General features: G+C 47.1%; 3 protein-coding genes and 1 pseudogene across 6 annotated transcripts; 2 read left to right on the forward strand and 2 right to left on the reverse strand.

The window, feature by feature from the left end:
• Positions 1–2,576: 2,576 nt before the first annotated feature.
• On the forward strand, positions 2,577–11,301 carry LOC125546732 (putative glycerol-3-phosphate acyltransferase 3). Of its 3 annotated transcripts, XM_087546616.1 has the most exons (3): positions 7,834–7,920; positions 8,511–8,610; positions 9,107–11,301. In XM_087546616.1, exon 3 carries the CDS (start codon positions 9,652–9,654, stop codon positions 11,164–11,166), a length of 1,515 nt encoding a protein of 504 aa, XP_087402742.1. In that variant the 5' UTR covers positions 7,834–7,920; positions 8,511–8,610; positions 9,107–9,651; the 3' UTR covers positions 11,167–11,301. The 3 variants fall into 3 exon arrangements, 2 of the variants coding, with proteins under 2 accessions (XP_087402742.1, XP_087402744.1); XR_015618408.1 differs by lacking the exons at positions 7,834–7,920; positions 9,107–11,301 and adding an exon at positions 2,577–3,196 and having other exon boundaries at positions 8,511–8,597; XM_087546618.1 differs by lacking the exons at positions 7,834–7,920; positions 8,511–8,610 and adding an exon at positions 8,679–8,706.
• On the forward strand, positions 3,203–7,008 carry LOC147978944 (uncharacterized). The gene is made up of 2 exons (XM_087546619.1): positions 3,203–6,828; positions 6,971–7,008. Exon 1 carries the CDS (start codon positions 4,886–4,888, stop codon positions 6,359–6,361), a length of 1,476 nt encoding a protein of 491 aa, XP_087402745.1. The 5' UTR covers positions 3,203–4,885; the 3' UTR covers positions 6,362–6,828; positions 6,971–7,008.
• Positions 6,576–8,504, reverse strand: LOC147978945 (protein FAR1-RELATED SEQUENCE 5-like; annotated as a pseudogene).
• Positions 11,302–13,291: 1,990 nt separating the features above from the next.
• LOC125548174 (cell number regulator 6-like) lies at positions 13,292–17,328 on the reverse strand. 2 transcript variants are annotated; one of them, XM_048711847.2, is made up of 4 exons: positions 17,197–17,328; positions 16,960–17,074; positions 14,041–14,306; positions 13,292–13,519 (listed from the first exon to the last, which is right to left on the reverse strand). In XM_048711847.2, the coding sequence occupies exons 1-4, from the start codon at positions 17,326–17,328 to the stop codon at positions 13,292–13,294; spliced, it is 741 nt and encodes a 246-aa protein (XP_048567804.2). The 2 variants fall into 2 exon arrangements, with proteins under 2 accessions (XP_048567804.2, XP_087372815.1); XM_087516689.1 differs by having other exon boundaries at positions 16,960–17,065; positions 17,188–17,328.
• Between the last annotated feature and the right edge of the window lie 2,523 nt (positions 17,329–19,851).

A 19,851-nucleotide genomic window follows, 5' to 3' on the forward strand; every position in this document is an offset into this window, starting at 1 on the left:
AAGAAAAAAAAAGTGATTTCACGAGTAGCACAAATTTGCTTCTTGTGGAAGCATAGACTTGCTTCCGTAAAAAGTGTACTTCTAAGGAAAAAGTATGTGCTTTCACAAGAAGCACATGTTTGCTTCTTGTGGAAGCAAATGCTTGCTTCCGTGAGAAGTGTGCCAAGTGAAAAATGTATGCTTCCAAGAGAAGCACAATTGTGTTTTTTGGAAAGGGAAAAAAGTGAAACCCGCTACCGTGCTTTCGGGCTTAGGATTTTATTCGGCCTTCTTCTTTTATATTCATTTATTTTAGTTTTTTTCTTTGATATTTAGCCTTTTCATGGAAAAGTTCATCGAAACCTACTAACATGTGTTCTAGTTTCGAATTCTTGACCCGATAAATCCAACGGTGAAAACGGTTCGGGATTTGGACCATGGTTCAAGAGATCAAATGTTTTAAATAAACAAAACTACAAAAAAAATCCTCTCAGGTTACGATTGATGGTGCACATGCAGTGCGTCACTTGTCAGCCTAGAAGGTGGGGGTGACCTTTGCAAGGGGTAACTCTTAACTAGTGATTTCGTTTTCTTTAGGGCTCGTTGTTTGTTTGTTTTGAGAAAGTAAGCTGTTGTTGGTAGTGAAGGGCCGCTTCCAACAAAAGGAAAGGAAGGCCCAAACTGCGGAGATCATCAGACCTTTTTTTTGAGACATTCTCGCCAGGCTTTATTCAAACTGTCCCAACATTTACAGGAATAAAATTTAAGTTTCCGGGTTGGCCTAATCAAACATGGCGACCAAACCCTAAAGAAAGTGCATGCCTAGCGAGATTGTGAGCCTCGAAATTCGAGCTCCTATACTCGTGAACAATGTTACAAGCAGTAAAAGAACAAGAGCGATCTATGATTTCATGTATGATTGCAGCATGTCCGGCCAACGATCCCTGCTTGATATCATCCACCACCTTTTTGCAATCAGAAGCCACTTGTATTACATACAGATCCTCCGCAAGTGAAAGTGACTCACGTATTGCTAAAACTTCAAGTGTAACAGGGTTATGTATATGTTTGAAAGTGATTGCCGATGCACCCAAAAATACTCCATTGATGTCTCTGCAGACCACAGCAACGGCTCCCATATTATCATTTAGTACTGCAGCGTCAACATTCATCTTCACATGATCTTGTGGTGGTGGTAACCACTGTGATGGTCTGCTCAAAGTGCTCTTGATTGTCTGGTTCAGTATCTCTAGAATTTGAATGTCCTTCAAGAAAGAATTGATGAAGTGATTGATTTGCAACGGACTGTCATATATTGTCACCACCATATCGCCCAAAGTGTCACCGCGCGTGAACTCCTCATGAGGCAGAAGTTCATGCATCGTGAACACCCAATTTTTTGCATTCAGACTCAAATTATCACACATTGTTTCAACTAGCTCATCAGATGATAAAGACCACGCGCACCTCAAAACGACACAATCAATTAGGGCATGCTTCCAGCTGTCCTCTGCCGAACAGAAGGCACAGACACAGCTCGTTGCCATATGCCTATGCTGTAAAACATCCGCGGTCGGTATCGAGTCGTTACACAATCTCCATATAAAGTTCTTTAATTTTGACGAAACCTTGATATTCCACACGGACTTCCAAGCTTTCTGCTCTCGTACCATAGCTGACGATCCTCCCGTCCTGTCCAAGAGATTTTCCCGCTGCCTCTTTAAGTTGGACAACAATTTATACGCTAAACTTATTGAAAACTTGCCACGACAGTCTTCTCTCCAAGCCCAGAAATCTTCTATCTTTTTTGTACACAGTGGGATTTTTAGTATCTCCTCAACATCAACAGGTACAAATATTCTCCGTAGCTCTTCCTCTCGCCATGACGAAGATGAGGCATCAATGAGTTCTGAGACCAAAATAGGTGACTGGGTTACCAGTGAGCAGATCGGCCTCATAAGACCCGTCCTTGGCAACCAGTTTTGATTCCATATACTTGTTTTCTCTTCTGTACCAATCCTTCTAATGATGCCTTGAGCTATCACGTCCCTTTCATCCAAAATAGCTCTCCATATTTGTGAGGGGTGATTACCCAACTCCGAATCCAAGAAAGAAACAGAAGGATAATATACTGACTTAAGTATTCTTGCGCTCAGCGTCATAGGTCCTTCAATCAATCGCCAAGCCTGTCTTGCGAGGAGTGATAAATTGAAAAGCTCAATATCCCGAAACCTAAACCTCTCAAAGATTTTGGTTTAGTGCATACGTCCCAAGCGACCCAACAAGGCTTCCTCTTGCCTCTCTTACTGCCCCACCAGAATTGTCGAATCATCTATGTAATATTTTCACATATACCTCGTGGCAGCCTGAAGCACGCCATAGAATAAACCGGAGATCATCAGACCTGAACAAAGAGTCAAAGACTGTTGGGCCTTGAACCCATCAAGTCGGCTTGGTGGGCCATATGTTTACCGGTCCATACAATAGCCCCGCGGGATAGCGACTGAACAGGACTCCAATTCCTGGTTCTTCCCGAACGCGATTAAAATTTGAAGTGTGATACAATAGGCAAGCACGTAGTCGAGTAGGAATTTCGTTTGGCGCATACTAGTATAGCAGATATAAATGCATGCGGGTTCGGCTCCTCTGCAGTCGAACTATTACTGCACGGGTGCTGTAGGCCTTCATACCAGCCGTCAATTTCCATCTGATCGCCTGCATTTTACCTACTTAATTCTGTTAATAAAAAAAGCCTTTATGCATTCAGATAATTGCTTCCGTTCACACTGCACACCACGCACTAACTAGACTGATGAGGCAGGAGCGAGCAGAAGACCTCACCGCCGGCGAGGGTTCGTATATCCGGCCAAGCGCACTCCCTCACCGAGCGACGGTCCGGCAGATGGCCCTCCATGCCCGCCTGCTGCGCCGCGGCTGCGTCCCCGGCTTTCTCAGGATCTGCCGCAAGGCGCCGTTCCCTGGGCTCGCCGGCCGACGCCGTCGACGGCAGGTATGTGGGAGCACTCCGCCTTCCTCAGGCCGCGCCGCCCGACGCCCTCCACCTCGATGGAAGCTGCCCGCTTCCTCCAGCCTCTCGCAGATGGGGATCTGCCGGCCCCGCGCCGCCACCGCCCAGGAAGGAGTTATTCCTCCGCCTCTCCGGCGCGTGGGAGTCCGCCGTGCAGGCGCTTCTCGAGCTCGGGAGAGGCACCGATCAGTACGTGGCTATCTCCTACCTTGTAGTGTTTAGCATGACAATATGTTTGGTCCCTTGTCCATTGATCTTGTCCGTGCAAATCTTCAAAATTATATGTATGTAGCTTGTGTTTCTGAATGTTGCTGTATTGTGGTCTGAATATCTTACTACAATTGCATTTGATTTGACTGCGCTGTTGTGTCGTCGTCTCACTATCCATAGAGATTTTGGCATGGTTCTGACTAGCAAATTTCTAGACTACTGTAAATCAGGTTTTGATGATCTTAAAACTATTTGAAAAAGGCTAAGTTGAGGTTCATCTCGTTTGGAAACCAGGATACTGTGATGCAAATGCTAAGTCCTTGCCAATTCACACATCAGCAAAACTAGGTGCTACTCTACTTCTATTTTTCCTGACTTTAAAACAGATAAACAGAAGCAAACGTTCCTCTTCCTTTCTCTTTGCCTACAGGAATTACAAATACCAGAATAGGATGCAAAGGCTGCTCTCTCTGTATTTGCCTTAAGTACTAAACACATAGAAGGAATTACTAGCTGCATTTCACGGCTATAGTGACGACTGTAGTTGTGGTTGACGTAGAGGAGCCGAATCCCACAAATGCATGACTCTCATCTTATTTCCCTATCAAACTATTATCATATCGGAGGAAAATATGGATTCTTTTCCAAGTCCCAAATGTCATCGGCTTCACTCTGTAAATTAAAGAGAGACATAACAGATTACACAAAAATCATATTGCTTACAAATGGATTTTAGGAATTTTGGACAAGATAAGTGGAATACCGTTAGTAAACGAGCATAGTACCCATAGTCCCGCAAACCATCTGCATTTGTTCCAGTCATTTTCTCTGTAGGTGCTTCGCATTGTGCAACTGGAATGTACTTCTCTCCTCTCTATGCAAAATATAAATCAGAACAAACATTAGTTGAGTTATTAGTAAATCTATAGGCTGTTTCGATAAGTGATAAGAGATTTACAGAAGAAGATTGTTTTTCGGGAATGACTTTAGCTGCCCCTTTTTTCTTTTTACTGGGATGTTGATTATCAAGCCATGATTTCTTCCTTTTTGAAGTCTTCTGCTGAATTTCCTTTTTCTTCAGGCAAGCTGTTTGCAAACAAATGTCTGGTTCCTGAGATATGGCTTCAGTTCTGCATGTAGTAGTAGGAGCTTTGTCTTCAACTTGCTTCTTTAGATTCTTCAAAGCATCATCTACTAATTTGATGCACTCTTCTGATGCAACTGCTTGGGAAGCTATGCCAAGGAACTCGTGCATGAAAAACCTCAGCTGCTGCCTATCTTCCGATCTAGGGTCTTCCAAAACAATGTTGCCATGGCTGTTTTGAATAGTGCCGCTTCGTGCTTCTCGAGTCCATCGCTTCAAAATATAGTGGCTTGTGTTAGAGTACGTAATGGGCCTAATGGCCTGGGCTGGCGGTATAGCCCGTTAGTCTTAGGGTTAATTAGAGATAAGGGTCGCTTGCTTAGGGGTCAAGTAAGCCTTGCTTGGGAGTCAAGTAAACCTCTCTATATAAAGAAAGGAGATGTATCAATCTAATTAAGCAAGAATTAAGAAGGAAATCCCTTCCCTCTTGCCCGGCCATGGGCAAAAAGGCCCCCGGCCGGCCCTCTCGCGCCCTCCTTCTAGCAGCGCCATAACAATTTGGTATCGCTAGCTTCGGTTCGATCATGTCTTCACCGCCGCCCAACCCGTCTCTTCCGCTGCCGGTCACGACCGTCGCCCCGCTCCTGCCCGCGCCGGGATCCTCCGTCGCGCCCGCCCCCGTCGTCCTCACCCCGGAGGTGTCCGGGGCGCTGCGGGACCTAACACAGGCGGTCCAGGAGATCCACCTGTTCTTGGCCGGGTCCTATGGGCCGCACCCGGCTGCGCCGCCCATCACCGCCACCGCACCGCCGTGGCTGCCGTGGCAGCCGCCGCACCAAGAGGCCCCCGCCGCGCTCGCCGGGCTACTGCAGCAGCCGCTGCAGCTGCCATCCATCGCCCCGTCCTGGCTGTCATGGCAGCCGCCGCACCAGGCGGCCTCCGCCGCGCTCGTCGGGCTGCTGCAGCAGCCGCTGCAACTGCCATCCACCGCCACCACCGCCCCGTCCTGGCTGCCGTGGCAGCCGCCGCACCAGGTGGCCTCCGCCGCGCTCATCGGGCCGCTGCAGCAGCTGCCATCCACCGCCCCGCCCTGGCTGCACTGGCAGCCACCGCTCCTGGCGACCTCCGCCGCGCCCGGCGCTCCGCCGCAGCAGCCGCTGCAACTGCAGCAGCCATCACCGGTCAGCTCCGGCCCCGCATCGACCGCGCCGACGGGAGTCCCGATCCACCAGATCAAGTTCCCGCCGTCGCCATCACCGCTTCCCCAGGGCGTCCCCATCCAGCAGATCAAGCTTCCGCCGTCGCCGTCACCACTTCCAGCTTGGATCACTACCCGCCACGTGTCGGCGATGGTGAGGCTGCAGGCTGCTGCATGCGGCCTCCTAGCGCGTCGGCGTGTGCGGGAGTTGCGTGGTCTGCAGCTGCCGCTCCTCCCAGTTGCGCTTCGCTGCGCAAAGGACCTCGATCTCGTCCACTGCGTCAGGGATCTTGGGCATGCTGTTTTCCCCACGGGCAGCGACCTCCAAGTCTGCAACATTGGCGGTTGGGGGAGCGCACCCCTCCTCGTCATTCTCCATCGCAAGCCCCCCACTCTTCTCTGTGCGGTGCAGACCAACAGCCGTCCGGCAGGAAGAAGGCATGGTGTCACCGACAACAACGCACCACGTAGCACCACTGCATTCCGTCACCGGGCGCCGCAAGGGCGCCTCTGCTGGTCACTCTTGCGACCACTTCCAGGTGGCCATACACATGCACTCCTTTTGTCCAGATGGTGTCCATGGGATCCAGGTGGTTGTACGCGTGCACGTCCGACGTGCGGATGGTATCCACTTTTTATTAAGAGGTCCAAAATAAATCATCCCGGTCCATTTCAGGTTGAGAGTAATAAAACAAGCCGAGATGTAAAAGGCTTGTTTTTAGGTGTTAGATCTGTGTTGCGTCGAGTCATGGTTATAAGTTGGTTAGGCTGCAGCTCGAGGACAAGCTGCATGTCTAGGTGGGTTGTAGTGTTAGAGTACGTAATGGGCCTAATGGCCTGGGCTGGCGGTATAGCCCGTTAGCCTTAGGGTTAATTAGAGATAAGGGTCGCTTGCTTAGGGGTCAAGTAAGCCTTGCTTGGGAGTCAAGTAAACCTCTCTATATAAAGAAAGGAGATGTATCAATCTAATTAAGCAAGAATTAAGAAGGAAATCCCTTCCCTCTTGCCCGGCCGTGGGCAAAAAGGCCCCCGGCCGGCCCTCTCGCGCCCTCCTTCTAGCAGCGCCATAACAGCTTGGAAGATACTTAATATTCATGACATCCAGAGCTTTCAAAGCATGACTACACAATATACCAACTCTTTCAAATTGGCCACAGCTACATAGAACTTTTTGCTCTTCATCAACTATAACTTTGCATTCTTCTTCATAAGAGCATTCCGGGTCAAGATTGGCAATTGCAACAGTATATGCATTGTCTTCCTCCGATGGCTTGATGTACGCTGAGATGGATCTTTCGTATTCATTCTGAAAATCTTCAAATATGCTAGGTGTGTAAACTTTGCTTGCTTGTATTACTGTAGGAGTTCTTATTCTAACTCTAGGTAATTTTTTCCTCGACTCATATTCCTCATTTACCTCTTTATCTCTCTTTCCTTGCACAACCCTCTCTACGTGCTTGAAAAAACGAAGAATGTCAAGATCAGACTTCAAATGGTCTTTCAAGTCACTATTCAAGCTCTCACTTAATTGTGTGCTTCTCATGCCTATAGTGTAAGCATTTCTCATGTAACATCTTGCCCATTTCTCTTTTACTTTATAGATACTGTCCAACCAAGTCTGTGTATCCACATTGATTCTTATGGCAGTGAAAGCTTCTTCAAAGTCTTCCTCTTCCTCGTACTTGTACATGCAAGCACTGAAATCAGCAAGTACATTTGGGCCATCCTCGTCTTTTTTCTTATGAGGTAAATGTTTGATGGCATTTTGCATTATGTGAAAAGTGCACAATCCATGCCATGCTTCTGTAAATACCGCCCGAATTGCATTACCCATTGCTACGTCCTGGCCAGTAAAGATAGTTCTAGGCTGTTTTTTGTTATGTATGGATAAGAAAGTGTTGAACAACCATTTGAAGGATTCAAATGTCTCGTCGTATAGAAGTGCAACACCAAAAATGACCATTTCTCTAAAATGGTTGAAGCCAACAAATACACCAAAGGGTCTGTACTCTTTATTTGTCCCAAATGTAGTATCAAACGTAACAACATCACCAAAGTGAGCATAGTCAATGATCATCTTTGCATCAGCCCAAAAGATATTTGCTATTTGTTCATCGCAATCGTGTTGTACATCATATTCAAATGCAGGATTCTCATTTTTTTATCTCGAAAGTACTTGAGCATACTTCCAGCTTCACCATACATCAACTCCCTTTGACGCTTGGTTCGCAAATAGTTCTTGTGATCACGAGGTGTGTAGGTAAGGTTTAATGACCCACCAACTTGCCGACTTGCCAGCTCATGGGCTGCTTTTGGTACAATTCCTGAATCATCTGCAGTTTCAATGTCAAAAGCTTGCAAGGTCGATATCTTCCGTTGTGATGGCATCAAGTGGCATGTTCCAGGCAATTGCAAGACATGGTTGTGTTCAGTGACTAACTCGTGTACTTCGTAATTTCCTGTTTCTCGGTCGATGGTGATTCCCATTCGAACTTTACAACCAGTCCTTGTTTCTGCACGAGGACGCTTGGTATTATGATCTCTTTTGTCTATTCTTCTGTAGCCCTCGTTGGAACAAACGTATCTCGCGGAAGTGATTGCCCCATCAAGTTTGCTCTTATTTTCATAATTTACCCTTACGTCAAAACCAATATGACCTCCATAACAAGTCCAAAATCCCCAGGCCTCTTTTGTGGAATTAAATTTCATACCAATTTGAGGCATCCAACTAGGAATCATGTTTTTCCTGTAAAAAATAGGCATATCTTAATTTATTTGTCTAGTTACACTACAAGAAATATGATGATATGGCATGAGAATTTAACAAAATTGAGTGTACCTGTTTGAATCTTTGTTGGAGTTGGTCATATTCTCCATTACACCTTTTCGTTTCCTTTTTTGTAATCTGAGATAGTCAGTCTATAGGAATTCTCTTGCTGCCTTGAGAACATGAATACAGTTAGAGCATATGTTACATACCTCGAGATTGATCGTCTTTTTTTTTTTGCTAGGAGAAGGAAGGCAAAAGGGAGATCATCTACATTAATCTCCTGTCAAGTATTGGAAATCCCAAGTATTTCATGAGCAAAGCACCTATGGTACAACTTGCATGTAAAGATCTAACTACATTCATGTATTTTATCTTGAGATTATTCAAAACAATATAGATCACTTCTGTTAGCAAAGCACCTATGGTACAACTTGCATGTACAGTTCTGACTACATTCATGTATTTCATCTTGAGCTTATTTAGAACAATAGAGATCACTTATGTTCAAATATATTTTTTCACTCTAACATCATCCAAAAGGTGCAGGAATAAATTTTGGATCTCCTTCCTCCCTTGTCACTACTGATTTTCTACTAGTTGTTTGGAGGATTCGGCTCCTCTGCAATTTAGCTACTGAATTTATTAAAATTGATGGTACCTGTTTGAATCTTCATTGCCGTTAATCATATTCTCCACTAAACCTTGTCTTTTTTTTTTGTAATCTGTGATCATATAGCAAAATCAGTCTAGGAATTCTCTTGTTGCCTTGAGAACATGGATAGAATCAGATCACATGTCACATACCTTGAGATTGATCAGCTTCTTTTTTGTTGCTAGGAGAAGGATGGTAAAAGTGAGTTCAAAAGGGAGATCATCCACACCACTTGCAGATCAGCGGGAGAAGAACAATCAATAGAGAGATGGGGCAAAAGGGAGATCTTTATGCCACATAAACTTGCAGATCAGCGTGAGGAGGACAGATATAGGGCAAAAGAGGATCTCTATGCCGCCCATAGATCAACATATACCTTGGTCACGTTCTGGCTACAAGAAGGATGATCAAGGAGGACTGGGGAAGACCGGCGGGACGAAGGCATGGAGATCGCTGTTTGGCGCCAATGTGCGTTCTGTTTGGCGCCAAGCAGCCGTAGGAGATATTTCACCGGACAAATTGGGGTGTTTGTTTTCATTCTTTAAAAGAATTAAGTGGGGAAATTAGAGCGGTCAGATTGGAATTGACGGCTGATGTAGATGTCTACAGCACCCGTGCAGTAATAGTTGGACTGCAGAGGAGCCGAACCCCGTGGAAGAGGAGTTTCCGAGACACCGCACAACAGATCGAGAAATCCTGAGGCTAAATCACGGTACATGCGCGGGCGCGCATGGCCATGGCGATGTCAACCGGCGACGGCGTCGTCCACCGCATGCTCAGCCTCCACCGAGTCGTCAAGAGCAATCTCGTCGCCGGTCTCCTCCGGTTCATCCCGACTGCGCCGACGACGACGGCAGCACCGGCGGTGGAGACGCCCGCGTGCCTGCTCGGAAACGGCATCAAGACCGTGGTGCTCGAAGTCGACGCGCTGCTCCTCAAGTCTTCACCGCCGTCGGCCGCGACGCTGTTCCCTCCTTTCTTCCTCGTCGCCGTCGAGGCCGGCAGCTTCGCCCGAGGCCTCCTCCTGCTCGCGCTCTACCCGTTCCTGCACATCATGACGCACGCGACGTGTGTAGAGGCCATGGTCATGGTCAGCTTCTGCGGGCTGCGGCGCGACGAGGCGGCGAGGATCGGCAGGGCCGTGCTGCCCAAGTACTTCTCCAAGGAGGCGGCGCGCGTGGAGGCGCTGGGGGAGGCGAGGGAGGCGACGGCGAGTGAGGTGAAGGTGGCGGCGGCGAGCAGGTCGTTCCCGACGGTGATGGTGGAGGCGTTCTTGAAGGATTACGTGGGCTTCGACGCGGTGATCGGCAGGGAGGTCAAGACGGGCTACGGATACTTCGCCGGTGTAATGGACGACGGGAACACGTACGCGGAGAGGCTTAGGGCTGCGGTCAAGAGAGCCGAAGAGAACACTACGTACCACTACCCGAAGCCCATGATCTTCCACGACGGGCGGCTGGCGTTCACGCCGACACCGGCGGCCGCGCTCGCCATGTACGTCTACTTCCCCTTCGCCGTCGTGCTCTCTGTCGTGCACATCGCCATCTATACCCTCCTCCCGCGGCGCCTGATAGGCCCAGCCGCCGCGCTCGCCGGCGTGCGGGTGCGCGTCACCGGCGCCCCTCCCGCCGCCGCGAACGGCGAGAGCGGCGCCTCGGGCGGCCGGCTCTACGCGTGCAACCACCGCACGCTCCTCGACCCGATTGCCATCTCGAGCGCGCTGGGGAAGCCCGTGTTCGCCGTGACGTACAGCCTGAGCCCGCTGTCGGAGCTGCTCTCGCCGATCTCGCTGCTGCGCCTCACCCGCGGCCGCGACGAGGACCGGTGCCGCATGTCGGAGCTGCTGGAGCGGGGCGACGTGGTGGTGTGCCCGGAGGGGACGACGTGCCGCGAGCCGTACCTGCTCAGGTTCAGCCCGCTGTTCGCCGAGCTCGCCGACGAGGTGAGCCCCGTGGCGGTGGACGAGCGCTCCACCATGTTCTACGGCACGTCGACGTCGCCGGGCGCCAAGTGCTTGGACTCGGTCTTTTTCCTGATGAACCCACGGCCGGAGTACTCGGTCCACTTCCTGGAGCCCGTGCGCACAGACAACCCGCGTGGCAGCATCGAGGTCGCGAACCAGGTGCAGGGCGTGCTGGCCGGCGCTCTCGGGTTCACGCCCACGGCGCTGACGAGGAAGGACAAGTACTTGCTGCTCGCTGGTAACGAGGGGGTCGTGGCGACCAAGACGAGCAAAGTCATCTAGGATTGTAGGGATGCTTAGAATATATACATAGTAGAGTGTTGTTTTGCGTTACTGTACATTGCACTGCATAACCACATTTTTTGTATGCCGGATTGATGAACTGGGTATGTTTGGAACGCTAAAGTTTCATATATTTCACATGGGATGGGACACATTATTCATCAGCTGCCTGGATTCCCTGGAAAAATATCTAAGCGCTAGTCAAATTTCTCCTTCGTGTAGCTTCTTCCTCTTGCCGCGCTTCGACTCCGGCCGAATTGCCGGTCTCCTTGCTACCCCCACCCTCCCCAAACTGTCATCTCCACAGAAAAGGCATTTACATTCGTGTTCCGTTCACAGCGTGTATCTCCACTGTCTAAATCTACCCATGATGTATGTGAGAAAGCTGAGAAGGGCCCTACTAAGACCCAGGTTAGTCTTGTCCAGTAGTAGGTGACGCGCTATTGATAGATTCACTTTACCCCTCCGATGGTGGAATTAATTCTTGTGATTATCTCTCTAGCCTATTTTGTTGGAAGTAATTTAAACATCACAAAATTAAAATATCATGTTATTGAAATTGTTCTCAAAGAATGTTCTTTAAATAGTTTTAAATAAAACCAAACTGCATCCCGCAAAAAAACATAGAACCAAACTTTATTAAACTGGTTTATGAACTTTGCCATGACAAATAGAAGTACTTTTGGAAAACTCTGGCATAGCTCGCAATTTTTGAAAAATAGGTAGAGAACATGTTAACCGTATTTTTGGAACTTTATCGCCAAAACTCAAAGAACTTTTTATTTTTATTGGTTTCTTCAAAAATCCTTCTGATTTTCATAGCAAAGTTCAGGCACATTCTTCATAAAGTTCGATAAAGCCTTCATAAAAATTGCACGCGCGTGATTTTTTAGTGAGGCTGTGGGTTAACATGTAATAATCCTACAGTAACTAGTGACATTATCCTGCAACAAAAAGTAACTAGCGACGTTAATTATCCATGCCAGATATAATTATGAGGCTGGCTTGCCACTAAACAGGAGCATGGGAGGGAAAAGTGCATAGAGCATGCACAGGACCTAGGTAGAGAAACGAATCTACTAGCCTGTGGCTGGTGCATGGCTGACACAATGATGGGCCTAACTGATTGGACAGCATGCTTGATGGCCGGCTCGGATTCACACTGCATACAGAACGCGAACATAAAAAACCGCGTCCCCATCTCCACTGGTCTGCCATGGCACTTGGCCACCCCTCTAAGTCCATCCTCTTCTCCGGTGCCGGCAACCCCCTCGCCGTCCCCCCGTGTTGGCCCCGGCTTGGCATCGTCAATTCACCATGCCCGGCTGCATCACCCCATCTCCGCCTCACCATCTTCTCTTCCCAAAGGGCTTGCAAATAGCAAACACGATTTCATATAAATTTGCAAGAATTACACGTAAATGCTAATCTACACTACATCAAAGGAGATTTGCCTAAACCTCTTCATATAGTTGTACCATACACTTAGGCCTCCTTTGATTTGTAAGAATATTATAGGATAGGATTCCTATAGGAAAATTTTCATTGGAGCTCTTTGGTTTGTAAGATTTCCTAGTAGGATTATCCTTCACATTTCAAAGAAAAAGAAAATTAGCTCAAACCTTATGGAAAATTTCCTATCCTACGAATCGAATAGCACCTCTTTTCCTATAGAAAATGAGATGAATATCTCTTTTCTATTCCTATGATATTCCTATCCTTTGAACCAAAGCAGGCCTTAACTTTCATGAACGAGAAGTCGAGAACACAGGCAATGCATAATGTGGATAGAACATAGGACATACCACTCACAAATGTAAATATATCCACACATATATTATATGCCCACGGGAAACATTCTATCATAGGTAGTAATGGTCTCCACACATATATATTATATGCCCACGGGCAGCACTCTATCATAGGTAGTAATGGTCTCCACACATATATTACATGCCCACGGTCAACATTCTATCATAGGTAGTAATGGTCATAAACTAAAATCTGGATCAGAACAATGTTTCATACGGTACCTGCCAGATGACAGTGATTTATTAACAATATATGGTAGTCTCTAAATTGGCTAGCAGATTCCATGTCAGTTTCAGTTCTCATGCTATCTTTCCTAGAGAGGTATCACCTCCACATCATCATGCTCGGCCTTCGACGCTTCATTCTCGGATGTGGGAGCGTTGTTCTCGACCATGCTCATCTCTTGCAGCGGCGGCGGGTTGACAATGGTCATTGGAACAACACTGCTTTCTGCGAGGCGGCCTTTCCTTTCACGATGCTCCTGACAGTTCGCGCACCAGGGGAAGCAGCAGTGGACTATGCCAGGAGGGCATGGAGAGTTCTGGTGGAAGCACAACAATATGTGATGGTTAGCGAAAGGCCCGTGATACTGATGCATGAAACTAAAAGCCCAGCCCGCATATCAAATGCTAGACGTGACAACTGATTAGAATTAGTGACCACAAAAAGATACTATACGTGAAAAGGTGGTCAAGGACCCTCCATGATCACAATGATGAGCAATACAGGGTTGATGAAATGGTCTGATAATTCAATGATATAACCAGCTACCGCCAGTGGACAATGCCAAGCAAAAATTTCATGACAGTGACAGAAGTTCGCTGGACGACATAACTCTCTCGTCCAAACTACAGAACTTTATTTTAGTGAGGACGGATACACATAACTTTAACCATGCAGTTTGCTTCTGGACGCCTGCATACCTGATACAACTATCTCAGATGGAGAATGCAATTCTGTACTTCTTATAGTAGAAATAAATACAACTGTTTGTAGATGTTCTTCTGAATGCGATTTATCATGACACATACAAAGAAAACAGTGAAAGAGAGAAAGAAGTACCTCGAGATGATACCTCCTCTGAAGCTGTAGACGAAAATTACCAGTATATATAGAGCATAACCACCAACCGAACACCAGGCCTTCACCAATCAGGACTGATGTGTCTGGGTCAACACCATGGAATATAGCCGTAAGGATTGCCAATGCAATGCCACCTTCAACACAGACAGCATGGCAAGTGCAGGGTGTTGTCCATGGGATATCTTCTCTAAGAGCCTGAACATTTCGTCCAAACAAAACACAGGGGCAGAATAGACCAGTCCGGCCTAAAAAAGTAAGAAGATCAGACACGCAAGTGGTTCAGAAGTATCTCAGAATGTAGCAGTAATATATATGAAAACTGCACGGACTGAAGCATAAAGGTACAAACATCACAAACCCTATGATGACACAATTTGAATAAGAAGGCCCCATGAATGAAAGTCGGTAATAGACTAAGCAATTATGATTAGTAGACACATCCGCAAACTTTATGGTGTTCCTTTTAGTGCTTAGATTAACTCTTCAGTAAACCTGGAGATGGTCCCTCTTGTGATTAGAGATTCAGCTGCTCTGTGTTCAAGTTCAGAAGAACGGCATAAGGAACCTCGGAGCATATTACAAGATCCATCACTACAAGATTAAAAAAAAAATCCAACCTATGGAAGTCAAGAAAGAAAAAAGAATTAGCTATTCCATTAAGCTTTCAGGTTTCGGCCATGTACGACGCAATCATTTATGTGCTCAACAGTTTATCGCAATTAACACTTATAGTGGGAAAGTGTACATGTACAAGAACTTTCAAACAGATCAAGAAGAAAGACATCTTTAGATCAAAAGCATTGTAGTAAAAGTAAACGTTACAACTGCTAATTTTTGCTTCTTTGAAACAATGGAAGTTGCAAATTCTTTTCAATATGAGCACATTCTCACAGCACGTTGATTTTGCAAAGAGCCTAAAAGAGCTAAAATGATAACCGACAGTCAGCTGTAGAAGTGTGTACGGGGCTGTTTGGTTTGTGCCCCAACTTGCCCTGCTAAAATTTTGGCATAGCCAAAGCAAGGGCATGACCAAAATTTTGGTGTGGTAGTGTTGTTTGGATTGTAGCCATAGCACGTACCAATTTTTTGGCAAAATGGTTGGGTCTCAGTTTGGTTTGTAGCCAATTAACATGCCACATATCAGCATCTGAGGTCTTAACTTGAAATTTTTATATAAGGAGCCCATAAATCATGATGATCAAACATTCAGAAAAAAGAACAGTAAAGAAAAGTTCAGAGAAGCAGCATGTACAGGCTTTTGACCGAGTGAAACAGACGTACTAGCTGACTTGATCGATACGATCAGAGGAGGCGTGCGTATACAAGCTAGCTAATTAATTTTCCGGCTCGCGTAAGACCGAAGCATAATACGCGGGAATGCTAGCAGGCTGGCAGACAATATTCTGGTGGACGAATTCACCCCATGGCTCGCCCGCGTACTGGCGAGAACTGCATGGGCAAACGCCGGCTGGGTTGGGCAAGCCAAATATTTGGTGTCCAACCAAACAACAGCCAAAACTCATGGGCACGCCAATGTTTTGGCAAGGCCAGTTTTGGCTCAAAACCAAACACACCCTACATTTTGAAGAACTTTTCCAATACGGAAAAAAGAAGGGTCGTCTTTAACAATAAGAACATGATAATCGAAGCCAGTCGTTACGACTGCTACTCTTTATTTCTTTCAGACAATGACCAGTGCCTAATCCCTTCCCACATGAGCACATCATCACAGGCTAATTTTACAAAGATAATAGAAGACCAAAAAGATAACAGAACTTCAAATTTGCAAACCATAAAGGCTTGCAATATGATACAAAAAAGTGTATGTGAACAATTAATATTTCAAAATAAAGTACTCCTAAGCAAGCTATAAAAAAAATGAAGTACTCAATTTGGACTGTTCAGTCATGAACCTCTACCCCTCTAGTCTAGGTAAAATACTCCTAAATGTAGGGCAGACATGCTTCGGATCGACTCCACATTATAAATTTGAGTTACATGTGTAGTATAAGACATAAATCAGCATCGGGTTGGCTCCAGTTTACAACTGAGTTATATGTGCAATGTAAAATATCAACCATGCCTTTCTCATAGACATGAGAAAGAATTAATTGACTATATGTTTAGTCTACCATGGTTTGTTCCTCGATTAAGTTCACGTTTGTTAATGAAAAAATGACAGAGAGGAAGAAAATTCAGATTTGCAAAGCATCTCTGTTTGAAAACTATCTCAACTGGTACCATGTAAAAAGGAGGCAACACCAAATTTCTGACAGGCAACTGCTCACTAAACTAATGTGGAAATATTTCACAATGATCTATAAGCATATAAATACTGTTATAATTTGTAATTGAAATTTCGAAAGAAACACCTTTAGTGCTGAAAAATAGTCTGTAACAAACACATGTAAAAAATGGAAAACAATAAAAGCCTAAATGAAAAAAGGAGGATAGGAGGTGTATGGGCCATCCTTGTGCAGATGTTTCTCTTTTCTTTACTAGAGAGAGATTCACTTGACGTACGGGCTTCATAATAAAAACCTGTGTGCGCTTAATACGCGGGACCGCTAAAGGATTTAAAACTAAAGCACCTAACCTCTGTCGGTGACACTTCAGTAACACTTCAATGCCATGGAAACAAACATCTAGTTGCTGAGTTGTGCAATGTGTGTAATAGCCACAAACCCTGAGCTCAACCACAGCAACACAACCCCATCCTGTGCAGATCCACATGAAAATTCCTGCCAACTCTGGCATATCAGCACATCAAAACTACCACGAATTTTGAAGGTGTGACCCGTCTAGAGCGGGAGGAAGTAGCAGAACTAGATCGGCTAGGCAGTTGGGGGGGGGTGGGGGGCAAATGCAAAGGCGAGAAGGAAATTCCACGCCACTTACAGCTCTCGGGGTCTTCGGCGCACCCGAAGATGCCGGTTGTCCACGGCTCGTCGGCCGGCGCCCGGTGGCTCTCAGGCAGCACCTGCCCGCATTCGAAGCACTTCCTCTGCTCCAGCTATACAGCCACACGACGCAGCGCCCAGAATCAGATCGGACCATCCCGATTCCCCGAACAAACAATTGCGGCAGCAGAAATTGGAAGAAAACGAGGATCGCGCGAGGAATGGCGAGACCGACCTGCGGGACGGCGACGGGCAGGTTGAGCTCGCCAGGGCGGATGTCCTCCACGCTGGGGCCGGAGGCGGAAGCGTCCTGGTCCTTCTTCAGCCTCACGTACTGCGACGGGTGGCTGCGGCTCGCCTCCGCCATTGCCGTCCTCTCCTCGCTTCGCCCCCGAGGGTTTTTGGGCTGCCGACGAAGGGGAGGGCTGCGCGGTGGGGAGTGTGGGGACGGGTGCGAGTGGTGGAGTGAGATTTGGCTCCCGACGCGTCCGACGGTCCACGGTCAAGTCAGGTCAATGACGGTTCAGCCGGGGGGTCCATCACGCAAAGGTCACGTTTGCCTTTTTGTTTTAGGACACTTTTTTTCTTTTTTGTGAGAATGTGCACATTTTTCTAATATTGAACACAGAACTTTTCCAGTCTTTATATCTTGTCGTGCACACACTTTATTTCATAATTTGTGCCAAACAACAAAAAACATTGATTCCTCAAAATCCCCATCAATTCCTCCTGAATTTGATCAGAAACCTATTGGAGGCTTTACATCTACCATGTCCCGTCATCAAGCAGCATATAAATGCGAAGGGAACCCGTAGCCTGACCTGTGGGGAGCGGGTGGAGCGATGGTGGTTGTATAGGGCTCGCATAGAGTTCCCTTGGTTTTTTTTAAAGCGAGTTCTCTCGATTTTGAGGAGAAGTTAGGGTTCCGCGAATGGTGGGCCAGGATATACATGAAGAAGAGAGACTACCTGACTAGGAGTACAGGATAGGATGTAGTCTCTTCTCTTCTTACCTCCTTCAAAGCGGTTGTTAGTGTAGTGATATACATGTTGTTCTTAGGTAATGTAAAATGTACGGTGGTTAAGTAAATAACAGTCATAATAGCTTGAACCAGCGTCGTGGATCTTGTCTCCCTCGGTGCATCCTCACCTTTGATAACTGAATTGGTATATGTTGACTTGTGGTCAACAGCTTCGGAGATATCTTTACTTGCATGATCCAAGCCTCGTAGTGGGGATCCTAGATAGACAATGTGGTATTGTGGTTAGGTCTTTTAGAGTTAAGAGTTTCCCTCCCCGGTGGTAGCATTGTGGTGATGATGGCAATGTTATGTGGATCAAGAATAAGACTCTCCGACTCTCGATCCACCTTGTCAACGACGGTCTCCTCGATGGCATAGAGGAGGGTGTGACTCGTCTAGTAGCTGCTCTTTCTAGAGTGGCTGATTTGATTGTGTCTCCGTGTTATGCATGTGGTATTCAAAAGCGTCCTCCAACAGACTGGACAATGTCGCTTCGTGTCATAGTCCTCTGGCTCCTTCTCCAAGCGGCGACGTTCGAACAACTTTGACATCATCAGGGAGCTTATAAGGTAAGGCCTCTGTCGGTGTCAAAACCGGCGGATCTCGGGTACGGGGTCCTGAACTGTGCGTCTAGGCCGGATGGTAACAGGAGGCAGGGGACACGATGTTTTACCCAGGTTCGGGCCCTCTTAATGGAGGTAAAACCCTACGTCCTGCTTGATTAATATTGATGATATGGGTTGTACAAGAGTAGATCTACCACGAGATCAGAGAGGCTAAACCCTAGAAACTAGCCTATGGTATGATTGTTGTTCGTCCTATGGACTAAAACTCTCCGGTTTATATAGACACCGGAGAGGGATAGGGTTACACAGAGTCGGTTACAATGGTAGGAGATCTACATATCCGTATCGCCAAGCTTGCCTTTCACGCCAAGGAAAGTCCCTTCCGGACACGGGACGAAGTCTTCAATCTTGTATATTCATAGTCCAGGAGTCCGGCCGAAGGTATAGTCTGGCCATCCGGACACCCCCTAATCCAGGACTCCCTCAGTAGCCCCTGAACCAGGCTTCAATGACGACGAGCCCGGTGCGTAGATTGTCTTCGGCATTGTAAGGCGGGTTCCTCCCCCAAGTACTTCATAGAATATTTTGAACACAAAGGTAGTGTCTGGCTCTGCAAAATAAGTTTCCACATATTGCCATAGAGAGAATAATATTTACACAAATCTAATCTGCTAACGTATTCCGTAGAGTGACATCACACCACGGCCAAGTCTTTATTCGAATCATTTTATTGTCCCACCTCAGCGTGTTTAGCGAGGCGGTTTCCTTGACACGTCTTGTTAAAGCAGAGATCGTGTCCCCTTATTCCGGGATTTTCATCAATACGGGTGTGGGTAACCCAACCGCGCCATTGACTATGGCGCTTGGGAGATAAGCGAGTTTTACCAGGCTGGTGGGGGCGCATAGTCGCGTCCGCCCATATAAAGGGATAAGGACCCACCTTTTCATCCACGCCTTCTTCCTCCTTTGCCTATCCATTTCCGCGCACTCGAGCTCCAGCGCCCAAGTCCGCACACCCCACCTCAACCTTCTCCAGCCATGTCCGGAGCGGGAGGCAAGTGGATGGTCTCCTCCGTCACGGAGGGACACATCAAAAGACTGAGGAAGGCCGGATACTTGTCTAACGACATTGCGCACCGGCTTCTCGAAGAGGGGCAGCTCATCCCCACCCCTAGGCCCCATGAGAGGGTGGTATTCCTCCCCCATTTCCTCCGTGGACTAGGCTTCCCTCTCCACCCATTTGTCCAAGGGCTCATGTTCTACTATGGCCTGGATTTCCACGATCTGGCCCTGAACTTTGTCC

The sequence above is a fragment of the Triticum urartu genome, chromosome 3A, assembly GCF_056163025.1.
Source record: "Triticum urartu cultivar PI428250 chromosome 3A, HENAU_Tu73, whole genome shotgun sequence".
NCBI classification, from domain to species: Eukaryota; Viridiplantae; Streptophyta; class Magnoliopsida; order Poales; family Poaceae; genus Triticum; species Triticum urartu.